Raw genomic sequence first — 13,112 nt, forward strand, 5'->3', positions numbered from 1 at the left:
ATAATCGTAGTTTTAAAAAATCTCGTGAGATCTCATATCAAATTTTGAATATTTTTAAAATCGGGACTAGTTCCATAAATAATAATGCGCTACTAGTGAAGTTAGTAATTTTAATATAAATAATCAATTGACTTATCTTTTAAACACCTCAAACACATTAATTTATATTAACATAAGATATTAAAAAAATTCACATTATTCGTAAGATATTCTCGCCGAACTTGTAATTTAAATTTACAAAATGTAGAATGTGACGATATTTTTCGGCCGGATCATGTAGTCAAATTTCGAGTATTTTTTAAAAAATGGGCCAAGTTCTAATTTCAAATTGGAATAAAATAAAATGCTCCGACTCATTATAATTCGTGCTTATCTAAATATGTAATATCATTATAAATTATTTATATAAGCGATTCTATTTTCAATATTTTCTTTAAAAATTATATATGTATATTTTAATACTTCTTATATTAATAAAATATGTTAAAAATTTATGAGATACATTTTCAAACTAAAAAAAAGATTAATGAATAAGACAATAATTCATTACTGTACTATGTCTAATTTTGTATCTGGAATTTAATTCTTCAAAATTAACTGTACAAATATTAAGGTAACTTTTTTTCTGCCGAATTCAATAACTATCTTTAAAGTTAAATAAAATAGTTATTTAACACACTTATATATATATATTATGTGTATGCACATGAGACTATGATAACTGAATGAAATATTTGAACTTCAATTATCACAAAACACATCTTTTATATAAAAATATTCTATCCTTTTCAATCACAGTAATAATTGTGAAAAAATGACAAAAATAACCGATTTTTGAAAAAATTTAACAAAAATAGCCATTGTGAAAAAAGTGGCCAATTTTGGCCGATTGAATACTCCACTGTCAATTGGGTATCCCAATTTGTATAAGATACTCCACTGGTAGTTGGGTATTTCATATATGGGATACTCCACTGCGAGTTGGGTATCTTGTATAAAATGGATATCCACTGACAGTTGGGTATCCCATCGGCTAAAATTGACCAACTTTTCAGAAATTGGTTATTTTTATCAATTTTGTGTAAAAATAGGCTAAATTTGTCCATCACCCAATAATTGTCCCCTCGTCCAATAATTGTCCCCTCGTTCTCTTATAATAGAAGAGATCTCGTTCTCTTATAATAGAAGAGATATGGACCATAAAATTGAAAATTTGGAGTCATTTTTGGTTTTGTTTTATACGTGTAGGCGACTCGACAGTCGGACACCTATTTGTGTAATACATCCAATCATCGTCCGGCCTCTCTCTCTCTCCGCTCTCTCTCTCTCATTCAATCAATAGTTAGCCGTCTTCCCATCATGAACTGAGTTTTGTTTCTTTTGATCACCTGAGTAATTTCATTTTGCTTTTGCTAAGTATACATACATATGTTTAACTTGCTTCCAAGATTGGCACATGAAATGAACATGTTTTTTTAATGTTGAGTTATTCAGTTTATTGTCGTTTCATCTGGGTTTGCCATTTATTGCTCTTCTAGGATTTGTATAACTGTAACCAAGTTTATAAAGTCAACTTAAAATCTGAGCATTGTTTGTTACTTGAATAAATGACTTATTTTAGATCTCTTATTTACTCATGTTGTCTTGTTGCAGTGCTGGAAATACTTGTTTGTTGTGTTGCTTTTATGTGACAAGAAAAAGATCATCCCTTATTGCTGTTGCTGAGGCCCCTGTTTCAAGTAAGTGAATTCATATTCATTTATGCTCCTGTCGATATTAATTTGCCTATGTTTTGAAGAGATGCTATGCATGGTTGATTTTTTTTTTTTTATTATAGTCTAAATTTCGATTTTATGCTACATAGAACAAAGGAAATTAAAGATGACTTTACGCTGGTTGTCAAAAGCGAACTTGATATTTGCTCGCCATAAATCAGTCTCTACACCTTAGAAACATGTGTGTGCCAGTGGTGATAGATTAAAGTGTGTTAGTAAACAACTCATCTAAAACCTTAAGGTATTAAGGTTTTAGATGAGCTGGTTACTCAACATGGTATCCGAGCTTATGCTGGCGGGAAAAAACTAAGGTTCGATTCCCAGCCACCCCCAACATTCTCACAATTTATTGTGGACACTAAAGGCAAATAATGCCCCAAAGATGGGCGCCAATGTTCCACTCTTCGACCCATAAATGGGCTTTCGAGTGAGGGGAGTGTTAAATATATGATCCTATTGGGGTCTTCCTCTACCACCTTAAGGTTTTAGATGAGTTGGTTACTCAACAAAGTGTCAACGAAACTGTTCCAGAGATTAATTTGTAAATTATGTTTTATTGTTATAAATTATGTTATAGATAAATGTCGGGAATTCTTGACTAGTTGACAACTGATCTACTTGTCAAAAATTGAGATTGGTTTAACCGGATGATATCACCCAATGGGTCATAACTCATAAACAGGCTCATATTTGAATTAAGATTGAAACAAAAGGCTATAGGTGAATTCGTTAAAGCCTATTGAGGAGGTTTGGGAGATAAGAGAATAAGTCAGAGGTAGAGAGAGAGAAACAAATAAATTCAATAACCAGGACTCTTAACGTTTCCCTCACTCGAACTCCAGTTCTGCGAAGAGTGGATCACTAGTAGCGCATCTTTAAGGCAATGCAAACGTAAATGTACAAATTGAATATATGGGATTGTTGGGTGTATGAGGCCCGGACTTGAGACTTTTCTTAAGCTCAGCTTTGATACTATATTAAGTTACCAATGTTTTAGGAGAGCATATAGGTAAGGAGTCACCGGATTCCTATAATATCTTAAACACTTAAGAGACAATCCAAGGTAATTATCTCTAATTTTATCAAGTATTCAAACCCTGGTATCTCTTGTTTTTTTATTGTGTGTCAGCATTTCTTTTTTTATGAATTTACAGTTCATTTTGTTATTGCAGTGGATTCTTTTTCGGATTCGAATTCTGTTTCCGAAAGGATCATTGCTAGTCCAATGCGAGTGCCGCCAAGTCCTTCTAGATTCTCCATGTCTCCAAGATTAGACAGAGTCGGATCAGTTCATCTCAATATGAATGATGCTGCAAGAGCTACACAAAATTTCTCACCATCACTAAGATTAGGTGAGGGGGGATTTGGGACTGTCTACAAAGCTCACTTACAAGATGGTCAGATAGTTGCAATAAAACTTGCAAAGAAGGTAAGTGAAATCTGTAAAATATTGTCATCTAATACTTGAAGCTGCAATTTTATTATTCCTCGTGTAACGGATAATAAATTGTCCATTACCAAAGGGTTCGGAAGAATATGTAGTTTTTTAAGAATAAATGTGTACCATTGGGCAAGGATTTGGGAATGAGATGCACTTAGCTTTCTGCAGATTTTTGTTCCAGTAGCTGGATGTAATTTACCATTTACAAGGGTGGCATTTAAACTACATCAATATTTAATTTATTGAACGATTAAGTCTTAGTTGTGGCCTTGTTGCAATGACTTTCTAATTAGTCCAAAGTTTCCAGTGAGCCTAGATGCCTGATCATAGTGAAGTAAACGCCTGAAATGTACTCATAGAATTGAGAGAAATTTGATGAGTAGAATGCATTGGTTATGAATTGTATACTGATGAAAAAACGAAAAATTACTACCCTTTGGTAATGCAGAATCAAACATGTAGAACCAACCTTAAAAAAATATCTTACAGTTACCCACTTATGACATTAAAATGAGTTACCCGTGCAATGAATTTGTATAATATGTAACAAGTGAGGTATACGAGTGAGGCTAAATTAATTCTTATGTAGAGGAGGTTAAGTGCAGTGCAGTTTCTGAAGCTTCTTGAAAATTAAGCAATTGTGTAACAATAATTTTTTTTGCTTGAAATTTTCACTATGTACGGAATCCGGTCTTCCTTGTTCAATTCATGCAATATGATTTAATAAAAATTATTTAATATTCTTTTAACTAAATTATTATTATTATTTTTTTATTTGCTTATACAGCTGAACATTAAACTAGTTCTGGACAATGTTAAGAATACTATACAAAAAGTATCTTAATTGAAGTTCTATGACAATTTCAGATATTTGTGCTTGACGTAGCCAAAGTTGATTCTAGCACGTTATAGTATGCCACTTGGCCATGTTTCCTGTATCATTTTCTTTTGCTTGCTAGTTTCATGATGTTAACATATTTAAGAAAAAGTACACAGGCACACTATGAAGCCTTGCGATCTGAATTTGAAAGTGAAGTTGAACTTCTTGCCACGATTAATCACCGGAATTTAGTTAAACTGCTTGGATTCGTCGATAAAGGAGATGATTGTCTTATAATCACCGAGTACGTGGCAAATGGTACTCTAAGAGAACATTTAGATGGTATAGACTCTATCAATTTACTAGATAACTTAATTCAGAAATCGAATTGAGAACAATAAAAGTTAGAAATAATATTATTAAATTATGTAGCCTAAACTTTGGTTTTTGCTTATGTCAGGTAGGCGAGGAGAATCTCTGGATTTTAATCAGCGGCTCGAAATATCAATTGATGTTGCTCATGGACTAACTTATCTCCATCTGTATGCAGGTGATAAGAATCTTTCTTCACTTCAGTTTGTATAGTTATTGCATTACAGTGCAAAGTAACATTTAGTAATCACCCGACACCTATCTCACTTTCTTATGTACTTCCTCGCATACACAGACAACATATGATCCACAACCATGCATAGGGCTGAGCATTCGGTCGGTTCGGTCCAAAACCGGACCGAACCGAATAGACCGAAAAAGCGAATTACCATTTTTTCTTGGACCGGACCGAACCGAAATTGTAATATGGACCGGACCGAACCGAACCGAACCTAAATAATTCGGTTCGGTCCGGTTTTGGACCAAACGGACCAAACTTTTTAAAAAAATAAAATTTTATTGAAATTTTAAACCAAAAATTATAAAATATAATTAAATTAAGGTGATATATAGAGTAATAAGAGTGTATAAATACAATTACAAATTAAAAATTATGATTATAGTTATTAAGATGTATATACAATGAATATAATATAAATTATTATATTTATAATTTGGTCTATTCGATCTATTCGATCTGGACCGAAATATTTTTTAAAAGAATCGGATCGACCCGAATTTTATTCGGTCTATTCGGTCCGGACCGAATTTCTGAAAAATCAGGACCGAACCGAACCGAACCGAATTAGCACGGTTCGGTTCGGTTTTTCGGTTTCGGTTCCGGTTCGGTTTTGTTCACCCCTAACCATGCACTTCCGCCACCCCTGACAACATATGATCCACCACCATGCACTTCCGCAACCCTTGTCAAAATTAAGAGTAGAGTTGTAATATTTGAGAAGATGTAGCCTAGTAAAGTTGTTACTTTTTGGTTCGTTTAGGGTTTTACCGTTTCCTGCTAAACAATAGTACATAGAGATTAATCAGCTAAAAAGACCATATATGAATATTGTTAACATGTTTGAGGCGGTTGAATGGTGGACTACATAAGTTTATATGCTATGAGAATATTTTATCCGTGAATATGTTTTTTTTTCCAGTAAGTGATTAATATATTATGTAATGTCAAAGGCTGAGGGAGGTAGATTTGTTTGATTTTTAAATTTACAACCTTAAACTGTATAAATATATGATACGTGGACTCTTAAATTTTGCCCTCATACCCGTATCGACCAAACATGACATGGGCGTGGATATGGTGGGATTTGAGTCGAATCCTTCAAATTTGAATCGAACACTTCAACTTCAAGTAGTCTAGTTCAAAATGATTTACAAGGTCTCACAACTTGTTTCTAGTAAGGGATGTTTATAGATTACTACTTTCATGTTATCCGTTTTATGCTATGAATTTGACATGAACGTTTATGTATATGTTCTTTTATTGGTGAAAGACACTAATTTAATAAGTAGTTATAATTTCAAGGTTATATGCCAAACCATGCACCCATGCCCAATTTCGGATCCATGTCCGGTGATTCTAATTTTTTAAAAACTAAGACCATTTTTTGGCAAAATAAAAAACTAAGACCATCTCCAATGCAGGCCTAACTCCTGCATTGGAAGTTGAGAAACAGATTCTGCCTAAAAGTTGAGGTTGGAGCACAACTTTATTTTTTATACCTAGTTACTTACCTGAGTACGGATTTTACTTATTTTTTATGTTATTGGGACACAAATAAAAAAATATGGGCGCTCCACTTGGACTTGCACCATATCCTACACCAGATTTTTTTTTGTCGGGCATAAAATTTTCTTTTTGTATATACATTGAACTAATGTATCTAGTAAGTTTTAATTATATATGTTAATATTCAATATGGAGACTATAAATACACTTGTCGGAAATTTTTAATTTTTAATATTTGATTCAATCCATTGTAGAGTGTCGCATCAATTTCCGGGCTTTCTCTTTATATTTTATATAACATATATATATATATATATATATATATATAGGTTTTTGTTCAAATGAGAACTTCTTAAATTGAGAACAGCGAGAATTGGTAATTTTTGTATTTAAAATTGGTGACTGTATAAAATTTAAAATTTTTGGTTTGCACAAATTTACCAATTTACCGAATTCGAAATTCCAACTTTTCAAAAAAAAAACAAACCAATTTTAACTACAAAAATCACCGGAAGTTCTCACTGAAGCGTGATCCTTGGAAACGTGAGAAGTGGTGATTTCTGTAGTTGAAACTACTGATTTTTTGAAATTTTGAATTCAGTAAATGGGTGATTTTGTGCGAACCAAATATTTTAAATTTTGTAAAATCACCAATTTTAACTACGAAAATCACCGGTTCTCATTTTAGGAAGTTCTCGTTTGAGCATAAAGCATATATATATATAGGTTGATATATATATATATATATAGATAGATTGATTGATACTAATTCCAGGTTTGTAAAGTCTATAGGAGAACTTGACCCTGTATATAGTGTTGTTGCTTGGTCCTTGGCTCCTTGCTTTGCTTACTAATATTAATTTTGCAACAGAGAAGCAAATTATTCACCGAGATGTCAAGTCATCAAATATCCTTTTGACAGAGCGAATGAGAGCAAAACTTACTGATTTTGGATTTGCCAGGCTTGGTAATATGAATTTAGATAAAACACATGCTTCAGCCAAAGTGAAAGGAACAATGGGTTACCTTGACCCCGAGTATATGAAGACTTATCATCTCACACCCAAGGTCGATGTATATTCGTTTGGTGTTTTGCTATTAGAAATTCTGACAGGCCGTCGTCCTCTAGAGCCAAAGAGACCAGCTAATGAGATGGTGACAGTTAGATGGGTAAGTTCCTTGAAACGTCCTGCTTGAAATGCATTCTAGCATGTAACTGTAGAAAATGTTTTGTGGGTTTTCGTTGGAAACAACCCATCGGTGAAGCTCTTTTAATGACGAATTAGATACGTATAGGTTGCAGATATACGCATGATTAAATGGCCGTTGCCCGTCCTGAATTTTATTGATTTGAGTCTGAACAAAGCTATTATTAAAATATATTCCAGTTTACTTAACCCTGACTGATCTGCTGCAAATAATACAATAATACCTATCACAATGACTTAGAGTCCTTATGGCTTCTCTCAAAAAACTTACTTTTCAGTTGAAATTACTCTCCTCAGATTTTAGTAAAAGGTAAATTTTGTCTAATAAGTTACAATTAGTTTGGATAATTTTATTAGCAAATATAACTTCTAATATATAGAAAATAACAAAAGAACCTTGCTTGAGATTGTGTCTTATATACACTGTACATTAATGCTAAATTCTTCAAGAACTGAAACTAAATTATAAAAAAACAGAATGTCATGATACTAAAAGATACTTGCCGCAAAACAAACTGCTGAGCGTCATTGTTGGCCTTTCTTATCTTAAAATTATTTGTCTGTGGATTATTTTTAAACTATCGCAGGGTCATTGTAATAGGTGAATTAACTTCCTCTGGCTTAGGATTATTAAAATCAATAGACTGAAGAAACCATAAGATATTGGTGGCATGTACACGATGGAAGATGAAACAAATGAGTGATTAATATTATTATATCATATTACTTGCTGGCATGTATAGGCTCATCACTGGTCAAGGTTATCAAATGTCAGAAGTCCAGGCCTAACATCTAATACAAGCTTCCCTGAGTTAGTCCATGTATGCGTAGACCAAGAAGACAATATCAGCATGTTTCACTACCGCAGACTACATTCAAAGCAAGGCTCGAAATATTTTTAGGTGGATCTAGGTGGCTAAGCATCCTTCTAAACATTAATCATATACTTGAACAATGAGTTTTGTACTTTTAAGTTCATTTGTTTTTCAAAATATACATATCAAATATATGTATGACATTAATTTACTAAACGTATATTAATTCTAATCTTTCATAACATTTAGAAATATTTAGCATTTAGGAGAAATCTAGAGTCTAGGTGAAATTTAAACATAATTACTTGAGGACCTTCTGTGGAGTTATCAGACTAATCGAGGAGTTTTAAAACACTTATAGAAAGTTCTGACGATTGCTATGCTTGTATGTGCAATTGTTGGTTAGTGCATTATAGTAGAACATAATGCAGAATATGACTCTGTGGTTGTTAGGTTATGTAACTATGGACTTGTGTCTGTCAAATTAATAACTTGTTTTATGCAAATATTCATATTTCAGTTATCTTGTGTAGGCTTTTGCAAAGTTCACCGAAGGAAGCATTAAGGAGATGGTAGACCCTTTGATGAATGAGGTGGTAGATACATCAGTCCTTGAAAAAATGTTTGATTTGGCAATCCAATGTGTGGCACCTACAGGAGCTGATCGTCCGGACATGAATTTAGTAGTGGAGCACCTGTGGGGGATAAGATCAGAATATATAAGAAGCCGAACCAAAGATTAATAAAAATGATATCGGAGTTATTTAGTAGTCATGTAGGGTCATTTTTATCTGTAGATCAGAGATTCCAACCCCCCTCCCCCCCCACCCTCAACCCCCTTCCTTCCCTCCAAAGTGGCTTGTGGGAAATTTGTTCATTTGATTACACGGAAGTTACATTCACTTCTGTTTTTCTTTTCTCGTCTTATTTTATCTCTGGTTATCTAATTCATGTGTACTCCTACATTGAGTTCTAGTGTTATATCCTTGTTAAGATCCATGCTCAATCCTGTCTGATGGGATCCAAGTCTGTTTAGGTGGATGTACATTGAACAGAAACAAGCCTGAATAACATTGAATTATATATGCATATATAATTTTATTTAGTTTCCATTAACATACAAGTCTCTTATATTATGTAACCAAGTTTTATTAGTCTTGAATAAATTCAAAATTCAGCTTAACTAAGGTAAAAATCTTCGGCTTTGTTAAACATGTAAAAGGATAATGTGAGTCTCAAGAATAAATATGCTAAGAGTTATGTGACCTTCTGATGTCAAGACTCAAGAGGGCTTGTAATATGATGATGACTCCACGACATTAACTTCTGCAGCACACAAGTTATAAACAACACATGTAAACTTGACTTGGGAGGATTCTTGAAGGTATCCAGTGTTGGTTCTTCTTTCAAAATGAAAAGAGAGCGGTTAGTAAGATGACTAATCTTTATGACCAAGGAAATCAGTCTTTTTTATGACAAAACAGTTCGTGCAAACTAGAGTTGAGAACAATTCTTTGGAATTACAGTTGTTTCGTTTCGAGTGAATTTTGAATCAGTTAAGTGAGCGTCATGAAGCACCATGAGCTTCAAAAGCTTTATCCTGATTTTGAATCAGTTAATCTAAAGTGAGCGTGGTGATATTATATTATTAGATAATTTCATTATTATTATAATAGTTTTCTTATCGAAATATTTTTCTTTATTATTATTATTTAAAAAATTATTTAAAATTATTTTAAAAAAATTATTTATTCTCATATTATAATTTTAATATATATATATATATAATAATTATAAATTTATAATAAAAATAATGGGATAAGTAGACTATGTCAAGAGAAATTAGTAGTTTAGTGAATGTAAATCCCTATTTATTTATTTTTTAATAATAGGATAAATTGTGGTCGTAGTTTAGTATTATAAGTATTCTAAGTCTAATAGTTTAACAATTTACTAATTTAGCCGATATATAACACTATTTATTTATTTTTTTAATAACTAAAATTAGGGAATAATCGTTAAAACAAATTATAACTCATTACGGTTATTATAGTATAATATATATTTGGTTGTTGGCTATATAACCCATTTTCTATTTTAATCGAAAATAACTCATATTATAACAAAATCCTACTTTTCCCTCTTCTCTTCCCATCTGTACTTTATCATGTTATCAAAAGTTGTTGGGTGAGAATGCTTTAAATAAACATCAGGATTTGCTGGGAAGATACCGGGCATCAGGATTTGCATGAAATCAGGATATGGCGTCACGCTGAAGACAGTCATCATGATATGACTAGTTGTCATCAGGATCTACTAATTTATACAGTCCCGGTAATTGAGGAGATTTTTAGTTGTTGGTTCCTGATTTATAGGAATGTCGGTGTTAATTGAGATATGTATAAAAACAAGATAAATATTTTTTTTGACATATCTTGTAATTAATAAAGCAGTTGTGTATTATATAAATAAAGAATGTGTTATCATTGTTGATTAGCTTTTACACGAGAATTATTGTAACTTAGCAGCTCTCAAGAATATCAGATTTTTTTGAGAGAGTTTGGTAATAGTTTATATCAGAATCAATAAACTGTTATTGATCTTACATCCTGATTTCGATGTATTGATATTATTGTATCCAACCCCCTTAAACAATTATATCTTTACTGGGTAACAAATGGTATCAAAGGAGTCTAATTTAATTTTAATTAGAAAAGATCAAAGATGTCAGGAAGTAAGTATGAAAGCGTGAAGATCCCGATTCTGAGAATTATATAAACAAAGAATATGTTATCAGTGTTGATGAGCTTTTACACGAGAATTATTGTAACTTAGCAGCTCTCAAGAATATCAGAATTTTTTGAGAGAGTTTGGTAATAGTTTATATAAGAATCAATAAACTGTTATTGATCTACATCCTGATTTCGATTTATTGATATTATTGTATCCAACCCCCTTAAACAATTATATCTTTACTGGGTAACAAATGGTATCAAAGCAGTCTAATTTAATTTTAATTAGAAAAGATCAAAGATGTCAGGAAGTAAGTATGAAAGCGTGAAGATCCCGATTCTTAGAAAGGATGACTACTCAACATGGAAAGTGAAGATGCTAATGTTTCTTGAATCTGTTGATGCTAATTATATTGACATAATAAATATTGGACCACCCTATCTTGAGAAGGTTGTTCCAATGAAACAAACTGTTCCTGGACACTATATAAGAAAAGAAAAATTAAAATGGTCAGATGTTGAAAAAGCTGCAATGCTTAAATATGCCTAGGTCAGGAACATCCTTCATAACAGTTTGGACAATGTTATGTCAAACAGGGTGATTGCCTGCAAAACTGCCAAAACTATATGGGATGCACTGGAAACTCAATGTCAAGGAAACAATCAAGAAGAATAGAAGAGCTGTCCTCATTCAAGAGTATGAACAGTTTGAAGCAAAGTGTGATGAAACTATTACTGACACTTATGACAGATTACCGACATTGTTAAATGATTTGTCATTAGTTGGAAAGTAATATGATAGGGAATAAAATAAGGTCTGAGTATGTAATTGATATGACATTAATTATATCAGAATTAGGCCAACAACCAGGCCCATTTGAGAGGGCCCAAAACCCTGAATATTAATTAATTTCGTAATTAATTAATAAGGGATAAGTCAGATGATAAGATGAGTCCTAGAGGGGAAATAAATCCTTGTAGATTGGCCTCCAAGGGACCTCGTGGGATAAGGAATCAGCTTCATACCTCTTGGGACTCCAAAGTCCATTCTAATTCTGAGACTTGCCCACCAAGTCTCCTAACCCAAGTCCAATTCAAGGACTCCCAAAATATATATAAGGGGCCTCACCCCACAAATCAGAACTATATTTTTTGACTTGATCCTTGGCATAAAGCAAGGTACATAGGCATCTTGTTAAGACAGATCGAGTTGCGAAACACAAGAGCAGTCAAATCGAGCCTCGAAGCTCACGTTCCCTAGTAATCAACACAACAATTATTATACCTTAGTTTTTGATCCATAACATTTGGTGCCGTCTGTGGGAAAGCACAACAACCATGGCGAGAAAACGGAGATGAAGCAGCGCCCTTGAAGGAGGAATACCAGCGGGGACAACCCAAACGATTTTGTCAACCGTGGAGGTACCTCCGCATTCAACCTATGTCGTCACCCAAGGAGGAGCCCAGGTAGAGGCAACTGAACCTCAACCCCAAGGGACGATTCCCCCAGCTCCTCAAGGGACGAATCCCCAACTTCAACAATTACATACACTTGTGAATTCTCGACATGTTAGGTATGAGTATTCAACTATTGTGACCACTAACCCCTATTAGGAACAGTTGTGTACTTGATGATAAGCTAAACAAAACACCTTAGTAGACTTAACTTAGTGAATTTTGTAGCACCCGACGGATGATCAATTATAGTCCCGACGGATGATTCAATATAGTCCCGGCGGATGACTAATTGATATCCATCGGGTGAGTAGCTTATGTAACAATAAGTCATGTAGCACATTTCGGAAAACAACTTTGTATAGTTTCTGTAGTAGCTTATGAATCATTGAGACTACTAGTAGATGTGCTGAATAGGTTGATTAAATGAAAATATTAGATGTCTTGTAATTCTGCACAAATGAAATGGAGTCAAGTGATAAATGGCTACCCGACGGATGATTAACAAAGCTACTCGACGGATGATCAACAAGGCAACCCGACCGATAACAAGCATGTACCCGACAGATAATCAATTCAAACATTTGTTGACAGTGACAACACAGTCACATGCGTTGGGTGTTTGCAAAAGGGATGTGGCAGCCTGTTTAGCAGGAAAATGAGAATAAAGAAGCATTACCATTTTCATACAAGCTATGAAGATTTTCAAAGATGCCGGAATAGAGTAATGAAGTAGCATAGAGTTAG

At 33.3% G+C, this 13,112-nt stretch overlaps 1 protein-coding gene across 3 annotated transcripts; it reads left to right on the plus strand.

Moving 5' to 3' along the window:
• Nucleotides 1-1,192: 1,192 nt before the first annotated feature.
• On the plus strand, nt 1,193-9,288 carry LOC141720672 (calmodulin-binding receptor-like cytoplasmic kinase 3). Of its 3 annotated transcripts, none has more exons than XM_074523216.1 (7): nt 1,193-1,341; nt 1,654-1,739; nt 2,948-3,204; nt 4,213-4,378; nt 4,497-4,586; nt 7,027-7,325; nt 8,712-9,288. In XM_074523216.1, the coding sequence occupies exons 1-7, from the start codon at nt 1,193-1,195 to the stop codon at nt 8,919-8,921; spliced, it is 1,257 nt and encodes a 418-aa protein (XP_074379317.1). In that variant the 3' UTR covers nt 8,922-9,288. The 3 variants fall into 3 exon arrangements, with proteins under 3 accessions (XP_074379317.1, XP_074379318.1, XP_074379319.1); XM_074523217.1 differs by having other exon boundaries at nt 1,199-1,392; XM_074523218.1 differs by having other exon boundaries at nt 1,199-1,368.
• Nucleotides 9,289-13,112: the final 3,824 nt, after the last annotated feature.

The sequence above is a fragment of the Apium graveolens genome, chromosome 4 (genome assembly GCF_009905375.1).
Source record: "Apium graveolens cultivar Ventura chromosome 4, ASM990537v1, whole genome shotgun sequence".
NCBI classification, from domain to species: Eukaryota; Viridiplantae; Streptophyta; class Magnoliopsida; order Apiales; family Apiaceae; genus Apium; species Apium graveolens.

Coding starts and splice junctions, on each gene's coding strand:
- LOC141720672 (XM_074523216.1), top strand. CDS start 1,193: ATGGACCATAAAATTGAAAATTTGGAGTCATTTTTGGTTTTGTTTTAT. Junction 1,740..2,947: donor TGCTGAGGCCCCTGTTTCAA/GTAAGTGAATTC, acceptor TTGTTATTGCAG/TGGATTCTTTTTCGGATTCG. Junction 4,379..4,496: donor TCTAAGAGAACATTTAGATG/GTATAGACTCTA, acceptor TGCTTATGTCAG/GTAGGCGAGGAGAATCTCTG.